General features: G+C 26.1%; 1 protein-coding gene and 1 long non-coding RNA gene across 5 annotated transcripts in view; one reads left to right on the forward strand and one right to left on the reverse strand.

Moving 5' to 3' along the window:
- Positions 1 to 24,678, forward strand: part of LOC132921004 (cytochrome P450 306a1-like) — a 34,195-nt gene extending 9,517 nt beyond the window's left edge. The window contains exons 1-8 of one of the 4 annotated variants that reach the window (XM_060983795.1): positions 16,578 to 16,819; positions 16,876 to 17,062; positions 20,649 to 20,972; positions 21,342 to 21,487; positions 21,579 to 21,778; positions 21,860 to 22,154; positions 23,762 to 24,092; positions 24,183 to 24,678. In XM_060983795.1, coding sequence (XP_060839778.1) covers positions 20,660 to 20,972; positions 21,342 to 21,487; positions 21,579 to 21,778; positions 21,860 to 22,154; positions 23,762 to 24,092; positions 24,183 to 24,376 — 1,479 coding nt within the window. In that variant the 5' untranslated portion in view covers positions 16,578 to 16,819; positions 16,876 to 17,062; positions 20,649 to 20,659 and the 3' untranslated portion in view covers positions 24,377 to 24,678. Of the gene's footprint in view, positions 1 to 16,577; positions 16,820 to 16,875; positions 17,063 to 20,648; positions 20,973 to 21,341; positions 21,488 to 21,578; positions 21,779 to 21,859; positions 22,155 to 23,761; positions 24,093 to 24,182 lie in introns of those variants that run through there. The other 3 variants (XM_060983797.1, XM_060983793.1, XM_060983796.1) reach the window with 3 other exon arrangements.
- On the reverse strand, positions 12,916 to 14,003 carry LOC132921006 (uncharacterized). Its single transcript, XR_009660814.1, has 2 exons — positions 13,729 to 14,003; positions 12,916 to 13,448 (listed from the first exon to the last, which is right to left on the reverse strand). It is a non-coding gene; the product is annotated as an uncharacterized LOC132921006 (long non-coding RNA).
- Positions 24,679 to 25,429: the final 751 nt, after the last annotated feature.

A 25,429-nucleotide genomic window follows, 5' to 3' on the forward strand; every position in this document is an offset into this window, starting at 1 on the left:
TTTTTAAAAATATCTATTGTATTAATTTATAATTAGTTGTATTTTAATGTTAAAGAAACTATAAAAATGAAATGGAATATATATTATATACATTATACATGTATATTTATTCTATAAACTTAAATAAATTATTTTCTATTCGAGATTCTACATTAGATAGTTACATATTCGAAAGTTTAATGTATGTTTTCCCGTTAACGTTTTAAATTATAATGAAGAAACCAAATTTATCAACCATATTTTGTTCATTAATTTTACTTATTTGATTTTTGGCATTCTTATGTTAAATGACAAATTATTATTTAATACAACAATTTAAATATTAGTAATTATTTTTAATTATTTTGAATCTACCGAATAATAATAATAATAATTTTATTTGCTCATTAAATTCCGTGATAAAACTGTTAAATCATGTTATTTGAAAAAAAAATTATAATTAAAATAAATTAAATAGATGCAATATGCTGTAATACTTGTATTATAAATAAATAATAATAATAATACGTAATATAATGCTATAAATTAATATTTGTTTATAAATGTTGACGTGCGTCGAGTGTAAGTTTGTTTCGTTCAAGGACCCCTTTCTCTTGTATTTTGCAGTTTGTAGATATATCTAAAGAAGAGAGGTCGAATAAAAATAAATAAATAGGAAAGGATCTTGAACACGGTCCAAAAAGATCAATAAACTTTTAGTTCTTAAAGTTATTAAAACACCGTTGTACCCTGTATTGCCTATAGCCTATACTATTACATATTAAGTGTTACATATAAACAACAATTTCAAAAACATTCGACCTTGTAATATGACATGTTATATAAGCATCGGCTGAATGTTTACTTGATTATGATATTATTTTACGTAGTTCAATGTCAATTTCTCATATTAGAGGCGGATGTTTAGATCGTAGTCTCGTAATTTGCATAAATTCACAAAAATACATTTTATTGATGTGTTATAAAAATATCGTTTGCATATAATTACCAAAAAATGATCAATTAGCATTGCCTACGAATATTTTTTGCAACTATAAGCCAAATAGCCAATCAGATGTACTCCTATAGTCATTGGCCATTACATGTGATCAGATATCGATAAAATAAACATATAAGTCAATTATCGTATGATACAAAGTTGTACGTACAACTTAATTAATAACTATATGAGTTGCTAACCTTCTTTTTACCTCGAAGCACAGTAAGCCTTCAAGACGTGCTGTCCTGTCGCCCCTTTTATAACACTATTATTTTCTATGTGTCTCTGTACCCAAGAAGGTTTGAATAAACTAATGATTATAATAGGTACTCGTATATCTATAAAAGTTCATGAACATTTATATGCAATGTAAATTATAATAATATATCTAAGTACTAGCTATTTAATTTGCATGATAAATTCTCGTGACCTACATAGACTATAATAATATATATATATCATTCGAATACTTTTCACAACTGCAGTGCTTGCAGTTCTATAGTGTTGTATAGCCAAATAGCCTATAGGGTCATGCGGAAATCTGGTATATACTATCAACCACTCGCCAATACTTCCTTTTAAGTCTTTTGGAAGAATTGACAGGAATTTATGCGACGATAATAGATTTCTTGTTTTGCAGATTTGTTAGAGTATTTAATGATATATATAGTTAGTTAATTAGTGTAGATTGTTTTGAAACATTGTCGATTATATACTTTATTAAATTTCTAAAAAAAAAATAACAAATGTTTCATCATGAAACTTTTAAATTTTTGAACAAAATTGAACATTGTTTATAATATCTTTCCGATTATCGTTTAGAAAATCAAAAATTGTTTCCATAAAACAATTAAACAACTATATAGTACTGATGAACCGAATAGTTTCCTATTGTCCAATTCAAAATACAGAAAACATTTCAAGTTTAATTTATTGAATAAAATATATTCAATTTTTTAGTAAATCAAAAAAAAAAGGACAAGGTGTATAATATTTTATTTTATGATTTTATCTGTAATGTTTGTTTCGCTTTTATTGTAGTAAATGAATCTATATGCAAATAAACATGCACTACTAGTTTAAAAAAAATCTTATTCAAATCAATGTAAACGTATGAACAATTATATTATATTATTATTTTCAAAAAGCTATTTATTGTGCCGCAGATCTAAACAAACTATTAAAAACATTAATTTGTGTAACACATAACTTTTAAATGTTAATATTCCTTCATTATGCAACGTATATCCACAAATGAGTATAATATATATTAATAATATACGTTCAAATATTAAAAGGGTTGTATTTGAATGTTTTTAATCATAATATTACAATAGGTTATACACTTCTTTTTTTACAGTTTTGAACCGACGACACCGTGGGAACTACTTTATCATTACTTCCACGGCCCTCACACTTCTACGCACTTGTAAACTATATATTTTTTTATTTTTCTGGTAAACAATTTTCACAATAATTTTTATATAAGTAATAAGCTTAAATAAGGTTAAGATAATAAAGTTTTAGTTAGATATCTTAAGAGGAAAAGTCGACAAGTCGTCTAATGACACGACAAGACACTTGAATATACTATATGTCCTATACATATACCTATTGTATTATACTAATATTTTTTTCATACAGGGATCATAATCAAAACCGTAACTTGGGGGAGGGTCCAGGGGTTAAATTTTTAAAAGTAGAAATATTTTAGTGGTTAATATAGTAGAGTAACTATAAATTTTCAGTATTTATATTTTTTTTTAAATGTTGGACCTCCCCTTTCTCCCCCGAAATTTTTTTCAGTTACGGCCTTGATCATAATTTAAAAAATTATAATTTATTTTATTTGAATCCTTATATTTTTAGTTCTTTACACTATTTTACATCTTATTATATTCAATTCTTTTAAATTTGCATTTATAACTCATTGGTTTTAAATTATTTATTTACAATAAAATCATATTATTTATTATAGACATAAATACATAATAAATTCCTCCCTCAAGAGCCTTTTTAGTTTAAGCCAAAGTTATAATTTAAACTGCAGAAACATCTGTAGAATAAACCACTGTTTTTCACAAAGTTTGTACCTACCTACTTATTAGTAATATTAGTATTAGTATATATGGTATACATGTTGAGGTTGTTGACGTCCATCTTTCAAGGGAAATATGCTCCTGGAAATCACAGTTGTAGACTACTTAGTTAAGTCGACATACACACCCAAGGACAACTATATGTATATATATATTTTTTTTTTTGAGTTCGTTATTCAAACCCTGTTCTTCTTTTATTAATTTACATATTTCTCATCTTGGTAATTTGTAGACGCCAGACGGTCATCGGCCTTAGGTTCAGGGGTCAATGCATTTATGGATTGGTATCGTTATTGGATTTCACTGAAAAATTCTTGGGTGACTGGATAGGTTAATGATCTTTTATAATGTTTTATTACAACGATGTGATTTATTTTTTAGAACACCTTAAGCACTTTTTGTTCTTGTAAGTGGTAAGAGACGTCAAACTGTTATAATATTATGAAATATATAAGTTTAAATTATTAATATTAATAAGATCAATATTTAAGCAAAATATCATGGCAAGTGGGTTGGTGATAAAAAAAAAACTAAACTTCTATCTTATTTTAAATCCGAGAAGTCACTCTGCTGTATAGAAAATGTGGAGTACATCTCATCATTGAGTAGGTCACTGTAATGGATATGTTAAAATTGAATTTAATAATAAATCTTCGTATACAAAAAAAAAATGATTCTGACGGGAGACGGTCTTAGCATATATTTCTTAGAATATTTTATTATATATTTATAATTTATATTATTGTTATAAGTGATTTGGTAGGTTGAACTAATCACAATTTACATAACATTATTTATGATAATAGTATAATAATATTATTACATATAATTAATATATCATATTACTAGCTGTTATTAACTTATTGTTTATGACTTATGAGTAAAGTAAATATCATTTTAATTTTAAAAATCTAAAAAAGAATTAACCATGTATAATTTTATGATTTTTAAATCGGAAATAAGAACAATGATTGACCACAAATTTTGGAAAATGTCAAACACCTATAAATAGTATAAAATTTGTTTAAGCTTTTTTAAATGCTATTTGTGTAGAAATGATTATACACATAATCAAAAAATATTTAATTTTTCTACGATTAATATTTTTAAAAAATAACAGAATAACACATTATTTAATTATTATAAATATAATACGTTTAAATAGATTTTAATATTATGTGCGCGGTGTATACATATACTATATACACGACATAGATCAACATGATTGTTTAATAAAGTATAATATTGTATAATATTATAATATTATATTAAATATTATTTTATGTATTATTACTATATTATATTATATTTTATATTGTGTATTATTTTTTAATATTGTATAATGTATTAGAGATAATGTAAGAGTATGTCATAGATATTTGGCGTATATGTGATAATAAAACCATTACTCCAATTCCTAATAATCATATATCTACTAAACTTATAATTTTAAAAAGAATATTTTTTACGTTTTCCAGTAAATATTATGAAAATCTAAGTATTGCATTTTTGACAGTTATTAACTATTATCAGTTTGAAGAATGTGTTATTATAATTTATAGTATGCAGTGGCGAGCGAACAATTGTAATTCGAGGGTGTATTAATACTAATGTGAAAGAAATGAAAGAATACTACTAAATCTATGAACCATAATTATAAATTACTATTAATCCAGGGCCATTGAAAAAATGAAATTTGCCAGCTTTGACATTTTCCAACTACCCTCCCACCTACCAAATTTTTGTCTGGGATACTTGTCCCAAAAAATCACGGTCACGAAACCACTGATAGTATGTTAATAGTTATATATATATGCACGATTGCATCTATCTGTGCAATACCGTCCTAAGACTGTAGTAAATTATAGTCATATTTATTGTAATTAGGTAAATTATATTTTTATTTTTATATATGTACCTATATATTTTTATGTATATTACACTAAAACATTTAAAGTTTAATTTTTTTTACTAATGCCTATTAATTATATTATGTTACGTAATAATATTTAACCATGCCAAAATATATTGTAGTTTAAATACAACTATGTTAAATAAATTTTATATTAATTATGACAGGTTTGATAAGAAATATTGTAATTTTTGTTGTAATTAATTTATACTTATAATTCAAGTATAGAAACCAGGAACTTACGCTATTTTTTTCAATTTCCACAGTAGATTTCCTTCAATTCAACATTTATTTGAATATAAATTCTCAGTTCAATATTAAACTAGTCTATGATACATTGATACAGACATAAACTTATACAGTTTAAGGAAATAACTAATTTATCAAAATCTTTATGGCAGTGAACATTTATATTTATAAAGTATAATAAATATCAATGTATATTTACCTACTGTAATTCTTGAAGTATAGTGTAAAACCACAATATTCTGCAATAAAAAAAAATGTTTACTACTCTTACAACATATATTGACATCGTTAAGATGATTATTTTTATATTAAATTATAATAATAGTTATTTTAACAATCATAGATATACATAATTCACTGACGGTAACAATAATATATAGGCAGCAATAGTCCAAATTCACGAAAGTCTACGGGTGATTAGAAAATACTTGAAGCAAATCGAGATGATAACCTATAAATTACTAATTATTTAGGTTTTATAAAAATATTTTATTAAATAATATTTATTTTTAATTATTTAATTATAAATATACTTTTTATAGACAATTTAAAGCTGTGTAAATAATTTTATAATTACGTTGTTATGTAGTTGTGTACATTTTTTAGTAGTGCCTAATTTTGTCTCATAAGCAAATTAGTTTTAAGTTGTTGGAATGGTTCGAATATTATAGACGATTCATGAGAGATTTTGGAATACAATTTTCATTATGTAGGCATATTTTGTATACGTGATATATGTGAGTACGTGACTTATGTACGTGATATACATACTACTGGACATTTTTGAATTTATTAGTTAGTTGTTTTATTTTTAGGAACTGTACCTAAATACATTAATATTTGATACTTTTATAACCGGAGTGTTCGTACTTGATTTCTAATTTTCTTTGAAAGTAGGTAGTCAATATTTTTATTGCGCACTAAATTTATAATTTATACCTATAGAACATTTAAAAAATGCCTCTCTGTTAAGTATAAGTACATACATTTTTAGACATCGAAAAAATGTATTAAAAAACATATCAGGTACTTCAAAGCTTACCTATAGGTATATATAAGTTACTATTTTTAAATATTGTATATTTTGTAAATATTCGTATTAAAATTGAGAACGTATAGTTAAATGTATTCATGTTTAATATCGTTTATCATGTAGTTATGTAAATGTGTAGATATAGTGGATACCCCAATAAAACTATGTTGTTTATTTACATGTGTTTTCTGTATTCATTAATATCCAAAGAAAATGGGTTAACCTTTGATAACTCAAATCATATTTATCTAATACTTACATAATACAATATACATAAAATACATATTTATACGATACGTTTATGTCGGTATCCCACGTTTAATATATTATAATGGAATACCGCCAAAGACCTTACGTCAGTGGTTTAATACGTAAGTATTTTTAAAAATATTTTCGTTAGGTACCTGTTTGAGGCTCAAACGAGGGCAAACCTTCATAATATACATAATATATTTAATACAAATATATACATATATACATAATTTATCCATAAAAAAATAATGAAAACCTCTATAAGTGAAAAATGATTTGTGTACCTATATTATTAAACTGCGTATTGAAAAATTGGCTACAATTTTATATTTCCATGGTATATATATATGTATGTATATTAAAAACTCGTTGGTATACATAATGTCAGATGATCAAAAGTACGCGACGTAATTAATGTGCCCAAGGTCTGAATGGGATTCCGTTCTACGTCTCGACTGTATATATCGTCCATGAACTGTATATGCGTCTGATATTATTATCTCATAATGTATTATTTTGAATATGTTAAAAGTATCGCGAAAATAATATATAATAGCTGACCTTGAAAAGAATTCGTTTTACTTTCAATTGAAAATAATTGTTTCGTAAATAAAAAATATCGTTAAATAGTAGTATACTCGTACATACAAAACTTTCTAAATCAACATTAGAAATTTTTAGAAATATAGATCAAGTATAAAAAAAAAAAAAATAAAGAATAATTCACAACTTATTAATCATTATTTTATAACCGATGATATACAAACTGACGTACAATATTTACTACATTTAACTGTCGATATATACCATATATATATATTTATCATTATCATTTTCTATACGACTATTGCAGGATCGAAAAATATGTAGGTATTTAAAATAGATCCATCTCCATAGTACGGGTTCCATTTGAATTAGGTTATAAAGCCTAAAAGTTGATTATAAAAATATTTTTCCCAGTAAAAGAGAAATTAAAAAACTTATAAATATCAAATAATGTTAATTTATTGTAAAAGTCACCATAATTTGTATTGTTATCACTTATTTAAAAAAAATGTAATTATAAATTTATAAATTAAATATTTTAAAATTTATATTTTCTCAGATTATGAGCTAATCTACCACGTAATATGAAACATAGTCGTCCAACAAGTGGCAAATATTGTGTTCGTTGAGTGATGGCTATTTAAAAGAAAATTATTAAATATATATATAATTAAAAGACTATATCTAGAATTGTATTAATATAAAAGAATAATAAAATTACATTATAACTATAATATAATAGCGGTATTGTAATAATAATAATATTATGTATGTTTCTTTTGTACCTATATTAAATTTACCTTTGTGAAATTGCGGGTGTTAATTAATTAATAAATAAATAAGGGACAGGGCTTACACACTTTGATTCTAGTAGTACTATAAAGTCCCTTTCTAACGTATTCTCTATATATAATAATTATAATATTATGCTAACGTTAATATAATGAATTATAAAATATATCATTATTCATTACAGATTCTACGGTTAAATGATTTTTTTCTAAGTGAAAAGAATTTTATTCTCCATAAAATTGTTTGGAAAAAAGGACGTAAATTTAACCTAAAAAGGTAACAATTTAAATATCTTTATTCTTTACGGGTTCAAAGTAAAAATTTACTGGAAATCATGCTTAAAAAATAAAACTAAAATATCAAATTATACTTACGTGCAATCTACTATGTAGTATGGATATGGGACTTGGCTATATAGTAAATACTACTATTTAAAATAAACACATTTAAAGTATTGCAAAAAACAAAACAAACAAAAAACTTATCTTAACACTTATAAAAGAATAACGTATTCTCTTATACATGATTTAATAAAATAAAAATGAAAAAATAAATCAATTTTAACAAGTGATGAGAATTATTTAGATTTTGTTGGGATGTACTCTGAGTAATGTTAATCGATTCTCAAAAATAAGCATTGATTTAGAACCAAATAAATACTTATTCAATTTTAAAAATTTGTGTTAAACTTAAAATGTTTAAGTTTACTTCCTAAAATATCTAAAGTTTACAGTTAATATTTTCACAAGTTTGCTATTTCCGAGCAATACAGCTTGTTTTCATATCATCCCCTGAAAAAAAACTATAGAACATACCATTTACATGTACTGAATATAAGACGTGATGGAAAAGTGTTTTATATCATATTATAGTTTATAGAAATCATACATATCAAACGTTAAGAGGACGCCATACCCGCATGTGTTCTCTCTGTCTAACTAAAGTACATCATAACAAATTTTCGTTCAGCAGAATACATTTTGTGATTTTAGCTTTAATATTAGAGTAAACTTACTCATTATCAAAATTTAATATTATTATTTTAAGTGAGTTATGAACATTTTAAAGTTTTAATATTTTACATAACTATAATAATTCACTTTAAAATAATAATATTAATAAAAGCATATTATGTCATTGTCTAGATAATATTCTTACCTTTAAATTTGATAATAGGTAAATTTACTCTAATATTAAACCTAACATCACAAAATGTATTCTGCTGAACGAAAATTTGTTATGATGTATGTTAGTAAGACAGAAACAACACATACGGGTATGGCGTCCTCTCAAGTTTAAACTGAAACAAAAATATTGAATAGAATATTATGTGAACCACACAATTAACTTATAAAAATAAAAACATTTTATACAAATTATTATAACAATTATTGTTGGAAAAGTACGTAATATGTATATTAATGGTATATACATATCATTTTTCTCGAACATAATCACATCACAAAATAAAATTGTGATTATTTTTTTATTTATTTTGTTAACATTCTGGTGTCTACGAGATAAAAAAACGAAGGTCGGCCCTCGATGTGGCACGTGTGGGCTTAGCATTTTCCATGCCTGTAGTTCTAGTTCATAGTTGTATTAATGTATGCCTCAAATAAATTCTTTTGGATTTATTTTTTGCTAAATTTTATTAAAAATAATATCACATAATTTTAATTTATTTTAACTACCTACTTAGAATTACACGTTACAGCTATATAACTACCAGTGCATGCAGGGCCGGATCTAGGGGGGAGGCGAATCGGAGCACTTGTCCCCGGAAGTCTTGGTCGGGAGGTGCCAAATTACCAAATAATAAGTGAATATATTAACAGTTATTATTCATTACAAAATTACAATTTTCATTTTACTTTGGCTATGAATACTTAACCGTTTTTAATGTAAAACGTACAAGTCAAGCAACAGTTTTCATTTTAAGTTTGTATTTTATGTAACTGGTACATAAGTACAACAGTGGCATAGTAGAGGGGTTAAATTATGAGAGGGTACTAATTTTATACTTTGTCTCGAGTAAAAACTATGCTTGATCCAGACCCTGAACGCGTGGTTTAAATTCGAAATCTCAATGCTTATTTTTTTTTAACGACTATTAATATGCTTCGGGTGACAAATAATTCAGTAGCTATACTTGATATCGTTTTTAATTTTTTTCTTTAAAAAGTCACGATTCAAATCTTAACTATCTAAATGAGAAACTAAAAAAGTAGTCGGTAAATAAGTACCTATACTTATATACATTATAAAAAATACTGATGACATTATATATGCTATGTATAATATATATATATTATATATATACTGTCCACACGGTCTAACAACAAATTATTGAATTCTCATAATACACGACCTTATAGGACATCTTCAAGACGTATGTTTTCAATAATAAATTTGTATGTATTTCAAATATATGTTTACAAACTCTATTATTATTAGTATATTGTTGTTATTAATGTTATTATTATTATCGTTATTATTATTATTAATAATAATATTATTTTAACTAGTTAAAAGTAAATATAAACGAAGTATTTACCGACACGAATTATTAACACGTGGGTTACTCGTGATGTTCGAATACTTTTATGTTTTACATACGTAGATAGTGTAAATTAGTTGTGATGCCACTATGTCGTTATATATATGATATGAGTAAAAGGTAGATACCTTTAAATTATTAAAATACCTTAAATGAATCTTCTAAAGTGAAATTATACACGTGCATATTTGTGTAACACTGCTGTTTATACTTCGATTAAATACTTCAATTAATTCGTCTGTAAATACCGTAAAGAAATGACCGGACTTGAACCATTGACCATGAATATATTTATATTAGCATATACGGCGATTGAACTATGGAGTATAAATTTAGAGACAAGGTTATAAGTGACGTTTTACAAATTTGTTTATTTCGTGAATGTTCATAACAATTAAAGTAGTGAATTAATAGCATTTCGGATGTTTTTTTCGTGCTATTTTATATTTTGCACTAAATGACTCATATAGTTATATGATATAACTTACATCACCATCAATGCGTGGCAAACACGTGGTTTCGACCACATGTAAGCGAATATATAAAATATTCATTTTGAAATGTCTTTATACATTCATTGCACAGTATTCGGGATTCTAAACACGTGCTTATACAATTGAAGCAGAATTTAGGGGTGTTTGGGAGGTATATAAAGTTTATTTATCTAGATTTTAATACAGATGATTAGATGATTAAGGTTTAACATTATATAACTACTTATAGATAAATTAGGTGGAGTGATCCGAGCTTTTACTAATAAAAAATAACATTATCTTTTACCAAACACAAACAAATACATATACCATGTCGTTTTCTTATATGGACTAATAAGATTCGTGCTGACATTATTTTAGAGATGAATCATCATTTTCACGTATCTGTGGATCAACCAATATAACTTGGCCATACGGGGCAGTTTTCATATTTAGATTGGTGTCACTCAGTCACTGCTATTTCTAATGTTCGTTTAAGTATAATAAATACAAAATTTACAGTGATCAAGTTTTGAGCCTGAAAATATTATGTTATGTACCTATGTATATATTATATATATACACACAATTATACATACTATACTATGATTATTTTATATAGCGATTTTTGAACTGTTATAGATATATTTTCAACGATAAAGGTACATTTATATCTATAATTATGTACTACATGTACGTTATACAGTTAATATTTAACTGAAGATACTCTAACTAGTTTTTTATCTATCTCGAGTTACCGCAATATAGGTCTATTATGATACTAATTTAAACTCCTCGTTAGTTCGATATAATTTGTCTTAGTGTTTTTGACTATTGCTAGTTCAGCATCGTTCGTGGCATTATACATGTTGGATACCTACGTCTTTCAAATATTATGATGTTGTAATGTGGAGAACGGCTGGATAGTTCAATGAACCGTTTTTATTGCATATAATATCTATAAGTATATTTAATAATTTTCTTCACGTGTTTCAAACCTAATATATGCGTGTACTAATAATATATACACACAGAATGTCTTATTTCTTATTGTATTTTTACGCAAATATAATTTTCAACAAAATCGTTTTTTTAGTGTAATACAAGAACAAATAACCGTAGATATTGTAATTTTCACCAAATGTTTATAATACCATTTTCATTATATGATAAAATGTTCAAACATTTTTAAATTTTTTTAGTTATTTATAGACATAAGAAATGTTCAATATGTTTTGGTTTTTTTTTTTAAATGTTGATTAAAAATTATTCCCTGCCTCGCTGGGTAGAAATGCTTGAAAACTCTATACAAAACTTTAAGTTGTCAATTTTTCAATTAAAATATATCAAAAATTTAGTCACATTATTTTTTTATAGACATTATAAATTTAAATTTGGCCGAAATAACTTATTTAAACTATAAATAACGATGTTAATTATTTTTTTTTATTTTAAAAAAATTCGTGAAAACAGTTCAAAATTTTTAATAATTATATCATATTATTATGAATTATAGGTATTATACAGTATAAACAATGCAAATGTATACTAAATTACTATGAATCTATTTACTGAAAGATGTTATTACATTTTGAGTTGTATGTTATATAGTTTTATATAATATTGTAATCATACACAAAATACAATATTATCATAATAATTATAAATACTAATAATATAATAAATGAAATTTTTTCTGTAGTAATTATATCCACCTATTGTATTACTTAAAGTAAAATAAATTACTTTAATAGCTATATAGCGAAAAAACATGAAATATGAAATATACTTAGTGATATAAACCGATAGGCCACCTCAACTATATTATTCATGATTATTGATTATATTATAATATACTCTAATATAAATTCAGTAAGAATGTCCTTAAATATTGTTAAATGTTTATTATTGGGCGACTCATACCAACACTTACTTATTCAAGTGTAGATATTTTTCATTACATCAACTTCAATATTTTATAAATATGGAACACGATATAAATAACTATGATTATAGTCTCTTATTTTTACGATCAACTTAATCAAATAAAAAATAAAAATTGTATAACAATTATTAATTATTATTATACAATGCTTTTAAAAACTATATGAATATATTAATTAACTTTTTTAAATACAATTTCGAAGTAACGAGTAAATCAAAATGATTCGCAGAGTTGTCATTAAAGAGAGAACGATAACCGTCCCGCGCCGACACAGAGAGCACAGTATATTGAGTATTTAAATGTGTATATATAGTTATGTATACAATATATGATTCATTTTAAGTAATTAAGTTAAAACCACATACAGTACTAGCATAGTCATCCAGGACTTATACGTTATACCTATAACATATAGGTGTTAGGTATGAATTTACACAGTTTTTATGCGGATTCTGTGGTTGAGCAATGAGCCATTGTGGCTATGATAACATTTTTGACATCTTTAATCAAAACACATAGTTTTTCGCCCCGCACCGGATTCATACTTCACTGTGAATGAATGCACTCTTAGTAATTTCAGTCGCTATGAACGGGAAACACCTAGAAAACTGAAATACGATTTGATATTGATCGATTAATTACTATCAAAACTGTTTATAATGACCCTACCAAAAACGCAACTACTCGTATTTTGCCGAGGATTCGACCAGATTTTACTAACCTACCGATATAGGTTAAAATTAATTATAGGTTGAATTATTATAATTTATAATATATAGTAATAAAAACGGTCGTGGAAATGTACGAGATAATGAATGATAATATTATAATAATACATTATATATCACATCATATTAATGAAGTGCGATGTGCGTCTAACACTCTTACCTTGCACGACAACCTCGGCCCGCAATAAACCTCGGAATCGGAAAACAAGCGGCACGTCTCGTCTGGCCGACTATAATAGGTGATAAACTACTGATAATGCTCGCGAATACACGTTATTAATTAATTCATTACATAGACTCGTTTTGCTGGATGTCATCACAAATTATTTCTGAAAAACAATATTGAATTACTTTAAGTAAACAATATGCACTCATGGGCGACGACGACGTTTTCCCAAGACTAGCCAAAGGAAAATATCGCTCATCAGTCTTACCGTGAATATTACATACTATTAAGCCGGGTTTATAATTGCGTCGTCTCTCGTGGCGTATGTCTTTTATCGTGTTCTGATTGGCTGTTGTAATCATATGACATCATTGCCATCTTTTATTAAGCATGATCTATCCAGAAATTTCCTGAGTTGGGCCGAACTCAACTTTTAGACACAACACAATACAAATATACGTACGCAATAGACGGCGTAGCTGTAGACCCAGCTTAATAAAAAAAAAGGGTCTTGACCAACCTTATTTAAGGTTTGTAGGTATATAAAATCCTTATATTGCAGTCAACGGCACTTGAAAACTTCAATGGATTTTTTATTTGGATACGTTTTGAAATATTAGTCATTGAAAAAAAAAAATAAAAAAAATAGATAAATAAATATCGCTACAATTCACTATTTATTAATTATATAGAAAATGTACACATGTCGAAAGTTTTATTTTTATTTTTTCCATATTTTAGTTTTAGTCCATTTAAAAGAAATGTAATTACTTTTTATCGTAATTTACATAAAAATAAAAATCAATGTTCTTCTTATTTTTAAGGTGGTTTTATTTTAATCTGTGGGTATTAAATGTTTTGTGTTTTAGATTATTACTATTTATTAATGTATGTTATATACTAAAATATTAAAATCCGAATAAATGAAAAATGGTTTTTTATAATTATTAATGATATTTTATTAATAAATACCTAAACTGACACTGCCTTTAGCATGAGTCTAAGGCTCGGAATCTATTGAATTTACATGTGATATTAATTTCACGACACTACAAAAAAATATTGAATGTTTATAGTGCATATTTTTTAATTTTACCATTTTTTTAGAGGTTATTTTATGATTAATGATATGTTTATAATTATAATACAATTTTAAAATTTGACAATAAAAACAAACATTATTTATAATGTATAAATATTTTGAGTTTTCAGTATTTTCACTAGGTATTATTGTATTATTTTTTTCTAATCCCTAGTTATCATACGACTTCGCATGTTTATCAAAAGAATATTTAGTAGAAACTATTAAATATTTACATTTATAAAAGTTGTGAATAAAAATAAAATAAGTCCATATTTCTAAAGCATATTAATTGTTTTGTTATTATATAAGCACATAAGTCCATGCTTAGTTAATACTTTTTAAGTGTATAAGTTCTGAGCTCTAAGCATGACTGTAAAATACTAAAATGTATTCATGTTATAAGTAACCGATAAATCTAACCCGCAAATGTAATTTTATATTATAATTAATTTTGTTTAAAACCAAAAGAATAATGTATTTCTCTTTTGAATTATTTTCAACAATACATACGTATACATTTATATATATATATATAAGCGGCTACGGTCTACCACATGGAATGTACCCTTATAATTTATAAAATGATTCTCGTGTACCTTCAAAGTGTATTATTATTGTATGGGTTCAACAATTAATAGGTATAACAGGTGTATATAATAATATAATGGGAATATCCGAATATATTATGACTCTTTGAAATCGTCGACATTCCAATAACGCATTGGGGGAGCGAACCTTTTTTTCGTCTTATAACACGTAGGAACAATACCGAATTCCTTATAGACTGTTCACCCCAATGAGTATAAACGTGTTTGCATCGGATTTCTTGGAATTGCAGACCCTTCGTACATAATATAGGACTTGTTTACATCAATGAAAGTAAAACCGGATCCTACCTGTGGTAGACTAGACTACGTCCTGCAGACGACCTTATCGTCTCATTAATGTGTCTTCAAGGTTTTATTGTTCACGACGTCTGTTCCCATTGAACAATTTTGAATCGGTTTAAAAGTTCATAGAACTCTGGGTGACTCCTCCTCTGGATATGAAAGAAAAAAAAATTACGATTTATATTTTGAAATTAAAACAACATATTATAATTAATTATATATACATAATATATTTTATATAATACGAAATACCACTACTATTTTACACTGTATAGGTAATATTATTATTTTAATATAAATAATAAATTATTTATTAAGCTGTCGATAGTATAAACATTTTTTTTTAGTAAATATAATCCGGTCCAAGATTTTAGTTATTAGTTGAGATACTTAAATTACTATACTAACAATTATTTTTTTTTATCAAGGTAATAAATTTCAGAATAAATATTTATTGGCAAAATCTCAACTCTTCGTAATTTCAATAATAACTAAAAATTAGCACTACAAATATTAAATTATTATCATGATTAGGCTTATTCTCAAATTTCGAGGTGAACTACATGACACAAAATGAATAATATGTGATTTTTATAATTTTTGTCTATCAAGCAACTTATGAGTAAACAATTTAAGAGATTTATTTTTTAGACAATTTTTTTAGCAATATTGTTATTCGTATGTATAATACGTAATATTTTTTTTTATTCAATTCGACAAAAATCCATTGTATTACGAATCAACTATTCGATTATGCGCTTAACGCCACAATCACAATGTACATTAGATATTCATACAAATGATAATGTACCAACAGAATGAGTATTATAGAATGTGGAATTTATGAATCTGATTTGGTCAAATGTGTACGACAATTTTTATTGAATACATTTACTATTTTTTTCCTATAGCGTACGACAAATATTTAAAAGTGAAATCCACAGTGTGCTTACATACTTTGTACATTATTTTCATTATGGTCTTTTTATGCAGTTTGTACACCGACAAATAATTTTCAAACAAATACACAATAATTATCAATGTCGATATGAAATAACAATAATCCGCCGGCCGCTCGTGGTTTTTCTGCTTTTTTTCACGCGTTCAAAATGTGTTTTTTCTTTCGTAAACCATTGTATTTTGACAATACATAATATATTATTATAGACGGCGCAGGTACCAGACACAATACCGTCATAAATTCAGATAATCAGATTAACATCAACACATCATCATATTTTCTACAGTACGGATAATCGTCGTCAACAAGAAGGTTTATGTTGTAGTTTAGTGCCTACTGTCTGTATGCGTTAAAATATATTGGCTGCAATCAAAAAACACCGTTTACTGTCGGGTAAGTTATAATGAGCACCATTTGTTTTTTTTATAGATTTAACTTAAGCATTTACAAGTATACTTAAATAAACTCTGTCAAATTAATGTCTATAGTATCTACCTAATATAAAATACAAATGAATATAAAAATAATAAAGATTTAAAACTACGTATTACACTTATACAAGTAATCTTGCAGTGACAGTAATATATTAAATATTAAATGTCGTTCGAAAAAAATATTATTATGATTTAATAAAAACTAAATAATTATGTTAAGATTTTATTATATACATGGTGATTCAAAAAGCATGCTACCCCCTCCCCATTTTAGATCCTTTAAGTAGAGTAATGAATGCACATATTGGAAATATGGCTTTACATCAATATTATTATTATCATTTGTATGTCTCTCATAACATTATGAAGCAGTCAAAAATTATTAAGTGAGATTTCTAGTACCTAATCAGTTGATACTATTTACGGGGTCAAAGGCATTTTAGTTTTTAGAAAAATCATTCTTTAGTCGAAACGTTTCTTTATGATATAAAGTTTATATCAACAATGCCCGCATATGGATAGACAGACCAGCTGTCAATGATTTTTATACGCTTTTAAATACGATTTGTTTGTTCTCGTGACGATGGATAAATAAGTAATCTTCAAATATTAATAAAAATATTTCGATCTGAAATCTGGTATGGTAATAATATTGGATGTACATGTTTTTGCCCAAAATCGACTTTTTAGTTTTCGCCTAAATGACCTGTTTTTACCCAAACTCAAAAAAGAGTGAATTGGTTTTTGGTTAAAAAAATGTATCATCGGAAACGAAAAAAACATACATATGATTTTACGGACAAAATAATCCCAGTCATCGCATTCGGCACATTTACCAATGCGTTTTAGCTGCACGTAGATAACTTTTCCTCGGCTCAGAAATTGAATTCAAATTTAATACATCCATTACAGTGATCTACTCGAAATATACAGAAGAAAAAATATCTATGTTTTTCCATTGATTATGAATTTATTCATATTTTGATTTTCAGAATATTTAATTCTACAAAGACATATATGAAAATATGAACTTTTTTCAAAATATGAAAACTCCCTTATTATAGTAATATAGTCGCACCTATATTGTTAAGAACATAATTTCTTTTTGAAAATGTATATGTTACGACGTCAATGTTGAAAATGAGTCATAATAATGACTAGTCTTTATAAATCCGATTAGACAATGTTGTCATTAGATATACACTATATAAAATGTCTAAAATTAGAATATTATCATGTATTAAATTAACTGAAAAAACCTAAGTAAATAAAAATGTAAACGAATTTTTTTTAACTTATTACTATTATTATTATTAAACTATCCCTAAGAAAATTATCTTAAAAATGAGGGTACACAAAATATGGCGATAAATAATAACATTAACAATACTCAAAATACAGCAAAATGTAATTAAATTATTTATTTAAAAGGTATTAAGATCATTCAAGAAGTAACATTATATCTGATTTAATATTGAATAAGTATAATACACTATTGACTATTGACTAGGTTATTATTTATTATGCATTTGAACATTTTATATTGTAATTGGCTATTATGTAATATTAAAATATAATAATATTTTATAAATGTGCATGCCTAACACTGTGCCAAACACAGTTTAAGAAACACTGACCTAGATGATATTAAAAATGTGTATGGTGCACCTCTATAGCAATAAATGTTTAAAATTTAAAAAACGATAATTTAGTCATATATAATATATATATATATATGATGTGCATGTAGATACGTTTTATGCTATCAACTTACTTTATTTTTTTCTTATGTCGTATTTTGGAATAGTTCTTAGCATTATTCCTATAATGCGGTTAAACGAAAAATATATACCTAATGTATAGCGTTCCCATTGCGTCCGACAATAAGGAATGCTGACATTTGAATATTCCGGACTCTAGTGTTTAGTGTTTAAATTTCTTTGCATTTTCCATATGATATTATGTCGTTTCACAATCGTATAGATACGTATACCGTTTGAAATCTGTTTTTTTCTCCCGTACCATACCCGCCGGACACATTCTGTATAGTTTGTATACATTTTTTTTTCGTTCAACCCGCATTTGGGACGCAATCGGATAATAATATAATAAACATGCTCCACTTAACAACCAGTTTTGAACGGGACGCGATCAAAACACGGGGAAGGTAAAAAAAAAACTATATACAAATAAATAAAAGGTCGAAATGTGTCGTGAACGGAATACGCTCGCGGTGTGCACATTAAAATAAAAGAAAAAAATAACTCGGTGTGACATACTGCAGCAAAAGTCGGGTGGGCAGCAGTACTTACGTATACCACTGTATCGAATGTTACTACCCCGCAAGCGTTACGTTTGTGTTTGTTTATAATTATAATATTATTCAATATTTCATTTGAAAGCAATAATGATAAACTTAACATAAAATCATCTTATTCGATGACAGACAATATAATATAAGTAGGATATATCATTATGAAGGTGCAGTGGTCAAATATAGAAAAAATCTATTTTCGTAAATGTGTAAGTTATAAACCACACTCGCAGCATATACTGTCATTCTTCTGCCATTTTTCGTCATAGGTACATTCATCATTAGTGTTACGTCATAATTGTTATTATTCCTTATAAAAATTGATAATTGAATCATTTGGATCAAAACAAATTAATGTATAATATTATGTGAAAAAATATATATTTAAAAAAAAATTGAATGAAAAAAATATATCAGTTTCAATCTACAATAGCTAGTAATAATTATACTTAAAAACGCGCATTTAATTATAGTTTAAATATTAATTTGAGCAATATTATACAATAAAAATAATTAAATATATTTTAATAATTATTATACTACAATAAATGAATAATATAATTCAATACAACTTTACATTTATTTGGATCCAACAAATTTTTTAATAAGAAATAATAATTACTATGACGTACACATTGATCAACCGCGTATTGTTCGGAAGTTTATACTTATAATATTCGCTAAGAGGAAACCCCTAAAAACATCTATAAAATTCATACATGACATTTCTAATCCATGTTGACCACGTTTCGTAAAACTTTCGTAGCCCGGAATCTAAGACCAATAATTTATTACAGTATAGTGTTTAATATAATATTATGATATATTACTGTGTTTGTCACGTAACTGATTTATCTTGCGAGATAAATATAAAAAAATCTATAAAACTATAAAGACCTATTCACTATCCACTGATCCTTTCACAAGCACCATTCAGTTGGTATTATAATTCCACTATGTTTACATACGAGTATAATCTTCTCAATTTAACAGATTTTAAATATAATTGTATTTATTTGTCTTAATAAATAAACATAATTAAGTGTTATTATAGGTTTTCTAATTTAATTAATTGCATCGCATGTCGCATCGTTATTGTCCCCTCGTAGGTTAGGTACCATGTAAGTTCAAGTAGTACAACGCTGAAAATCTTAACTATTATTTAAAATCACAATTTCGTAAGTACCTATTATTGTACTACAATAATATATTCTATTGAATCGTGTTAAAGGAACTTTAATCATGTTTTGGATCATTGGGGTAATATTACTTGGTGCGCTGTATGCTGGTTATCTGTGGCGTTCCAACAGAAACTTACCTCCAGGCCCTTGGGGTGTTCCTATCCTCGGCTATCTGCCGTGGCTAAATCCAACACAACCTTACAAAACGTTGACGGCTCTGGCATGTAAGTATGGACCAATTTACAGTATTCAAATGGGGAAACATTTTGCAGTCGTTATGTCGGATCCAACATTGGTTAGAAAGGAATTAGCACGGAATGAACTGGCCGATCGCACTAACTTCGAAGTTGTCAACGAAATAATGCAAGAACATGGTAGGTATTACCATTGGCCTATACGGTTATACCGGGTTAAATAGTACATATTTAATTATTCGTTATACTTAGTTATACTATGAACATGAATTTAAATGATTTATATAATTAAAAAAATAAAACTAACGTATAAAAACTATGTGCCGTATATAATATATATATATATATTGTATATATTATATATAAGTATAATATAATAAAATAAATGTAATAAATGTACTGCTAAAACTACGTAAAATTTTTTTTTAAATATCGTAAAAGTAAACTTCCATAATAATTATATGTTGACATGCATATATTTATTCCACCGTAGTTATCATAGATCTTATAAGCAGTTTTGTAATGTAAATACAATTTAATAACGTATAGGTCTGATATTTACACGCGGACCTCTTTGGAAAGAACAGCGAAAATTTGTTTGCAATTGGCTTAAGGAAATTGGCGTGTCTAAGTTTGGAGAGAAGAAAAATAACTTACAACTACTTATTACCGACGTCGTGTCTGCTTCAATTTCGGTAACACTTTATACCAAGATAATCAAAAATTATTTAAACTTATACTATTTTTCTAAATATAATTAATAATGTAATATATTTTTTATTTTAGAAATTACGACAGTCAAATGAAAGTCCAATTGACACAGGAACTTTTTTTCTAGTACACGTAGGAGATTTCATAAATCTCATAGTGTTGGGTAAAGCGTGGCCAGAAGATGATCCTAATTGGATTTATTTAAGAAATTTGGCTGAAGATGGATCCAAAAAATTTGCTATAGCTACCCCATTGAGTGTTTTGCCAATATTGAAGTTAGAATCGAATATAATAATTTGCGTGATATCCGTATAACCATGTGTTTAAATAATATTTTGTTGATGTAATTTTCTTAGGGTAATACCGAAATACAGGAATACTGTTTTTGAAGTAGTCGAGGGAGTTAAAAATACGCATTGCATATATAAAACATTGATGGAAAAACGAGGTAACGAAATCAATGAATGTGACGATCTAATGGCTATGTTCATGAAAGAAATGACAAAAAGAATAAACAACACGGATTCCCACTTCTTCACCGAAAAACAATGTTGTTTTCTTCTGTCTGATCTTTTTGGTGCTGGTGTAGAAACTACCGTGAATACCCTAAGATGGTTTCTTCTTTATATGGCTTTAAATAAAAAAATACAGGTAAAAATTCACATATTTTTTTTTAATATTATTATTAGTGAATTTAAGTATAACAATATTGTATGTTATTATAACATACACAGATTCATTATCATTTATCATGGTATTTTATAAATATTTTATTTTTAAATTTTGAATGTATTGATTTTATAATTATATGTTTTTTTTTATTTGAGTACACGATAAGTTGTTGATAAAATTCTATGATTTTAAAATTTGAGGTTGATTTTGAATATAAAATTGAATCTAGTTTGTACATTTAAGAAGTCAAAGTTAAAAATTCCTAATATTTTTTTTTATAATCTAGGAAAACAAACAAAAAATTTAAAAAAAAAACTGGAATTTTCTTGCTATACCAGATTTTGACTAAATTGATTTCTTTATTTTATTTTAATTCAAAAATAAAATATAACCATAAATATATGAAATTTTCATAAAATGTTTAAATTTTCATTTTCATTATATATGATACGATTTTCAAAATGGTTCGACTGATTTTTAACTTTTTAAATTTTTTACTTTTTTTTACTTTACACAGTGTTGAACACTGTGGGCCGCTTAAAATTTGGGTCGAAATTAATGTCTGTCTTATTGAAAAATGGGACGTTTACTTTTATAGGGCTGGTTAAAATCCCAAAACTCGGTGTGGGATACCTTGCCTATCAGGCGCTATATAAGTTGATATACTCGTAATATAGTAAAAATAATAAATACATATTTTTATAAAAATTATTTATTATGATTTTAATTTATAATTAAATTTAAATATATATATTTAAATTTATAATTAATTATCTTCGAAAAAAAATTAAATTACACCTACCATATTATTATTTGTATTACTAAAAGTAAAATTAATTACTTTAATAGCTATACAAGTATATTATCAAAAGAACTTATTACGAAATATGCTTACTATACTTATATATTATAGGCTGACCGTCTCTGCTCAGAATTATTTTTGTATACAATGACATATCATTGAATTCAAATAAAACACACCCATAATAGTAACCCACTCCACACTTAATGTACAGCAGAACGGTACACACTTGCCTACCTTTATATATATATATACCTATGTTCATGGTTCATTTATTCTATCGTAAAAAATGCAAAGAAAATAATAAAATACTGGTATAACCTCATCTACATATTTCTATAAACTATTGGTTGTAGGTTAACTGCACTGGTATCTATGTAAATATAATTAATTATGGTGTCTAATTTTAATTAATGCTATTACATTTAATTAAAATTGTTTATTTATTTATTATTTTTTTAATATGATCGTTATAAATATTTAATATGACATATCATAATTATACTCTGATAGATCAATTTTTTAAGAACAATAAAATAAAAATATGTAGATAATAACTTTCAAAATATCTTGAAGTTAATAAAATAGCAGCACATGGCTATTATAATTTATAATTTAAAATAAATTATGATAATTAATTAAAATGTATAAGATATGATTATGTGAATAATGAAGTGTCACGTACGTTTAAGTCTCTAAACAAGTGTAATAAATATACATACTAATAAAAAAATCACTGATAACGTTTTCTTTTTATAATTTTGATATAATAAAACATTTTTAGAACGACTTACAGAAATTGTTGGATTCTGCATGCACCAATAACGGAATAATAGATTTAGAGCAGATTGAAAGCATTCCATTGCTAAAAGCTTGTGTGTCTGAAACCATGCGTTTACGGCCAGTAGCTCCATCTGGAATACCCCGATCGGTCAACAGCGAAATTACAATTTTAGGTTACCGCATACCAAAAGGGACCATGGTTTTACCTCTGCAGTGGGCAATGCACCACAGCGAAAAGTATTGGACGGACCCGCAAGTATTTGAACCGAAAAGATTTTTAGATGACGAAGGAAATATGATACACAACAAAGCGTTCATGCCATTTCAAGCCGGTTAGTAATTATAACTAATTAGAAACGTTCATTTTTTTTAAATTGTTGAACCATAGTAGTCAATATGACAATATCTAACAATGGTTTCAGGTAAAAGAGCTTGTGTTGGAGACACGCTTTCCTATTGGTTACTCTATTTATTCGGTGCAAATATAATTCATAATTTCAATGTTTCCATAGAAGACGGTCTATCTGAAAAAGAAATTAACACCATTATGGATGGGGAGTTTGGCATAACGCTCAGTCCGGCTACGCACAACATTGTTTTTAAATCTCGAATTTAAGACGAATTGATGCTCAATTTTTTTTCAATTGATTAAAATGATTTTTAAATAAATAAATTATAATCATACAAAATTTTTTAAATACAAAAATATTCTAGATATGTTATTAGTGGGATGTTCACCAAATGTACACGTATAATATTTTAAGCCGCTTATTATATAGTATTATAAATTGACTATATTAACTGTACACGATAATTTCACGTGTATTTTCCGATAAAATATTGATGGTCATTTTCGTTGAATCTATCGACGTCATCAATAATATTCGTTCGTTTACAAATAAAAATCACATTTACCAATTATTTGAAATTTGCTTCGAAGACATCAATAACTACAGTACTACACACAGGTAAAACGAATCATCCGCTAATTATAATATAATTGAACCTATCACTAAACCACTGAATGAGTGCGAGTGAGTGTGTTTTTGTGAACGATTTTTGTTCATTTTATCCGTGTTTGTATACAAATTAATTAATTAATAATTCATGATGTGTGTAATGCATTTCTGGCGGGAAAATTATTCCATTAATGTAGGAAGTATTATGTCCAATTAAATTGTAATACTATAGGTACATAATAAGTAATAATTAATAACGTAAACATGACCGGTCTGGTCAGTTAGTCAGTTATGTATATAGGTTATATTTACTGTATTTACTACGTCTCACGGTGTCTGCCATTTAGTGTTTTTATAATTATCAATTAACATAATTCATGATAATTATTTTTTTTTTACAAATTACGTCCGGTGGTAGATTAATTGAAAAACGGCACATGATCGATTTATAATGCTTATACTAGTTATACTATTACACCATATAACTTGTAGTTCTTACAAGTAAAGAATTTAAAAATTATTTAAAACGTACGAATAATACGAATTTGAATATTATCGTGATATAATCTATTATCTAGCCTTAAAAATCAGTTTTTAATCAATACACGAGTAATCAATACTATTTTAAGCATGCACTTAGATTGGTCAAAAACAATACAAGATATTTGTAATAATAGTGTAAGTTATAAAAATTAATGGGATTTCCGTCT

The sequence above is a fragment of the Rhopalosiphum padi genome, chromosome 2 (assembly GCF_020882245.1).
Source record: "Rhopalosiphum padi isolate XX-2018 chromosome 2, ASM2088224v1, whole genome shotgun sequence".
Classification (NCBI taxonomy): Eukaryota; Metazoa; Arthropoda; class Insecta; order Hemiptera; family Aphididae; genus Rhopalosiphum; species Rhopalosiphum padi.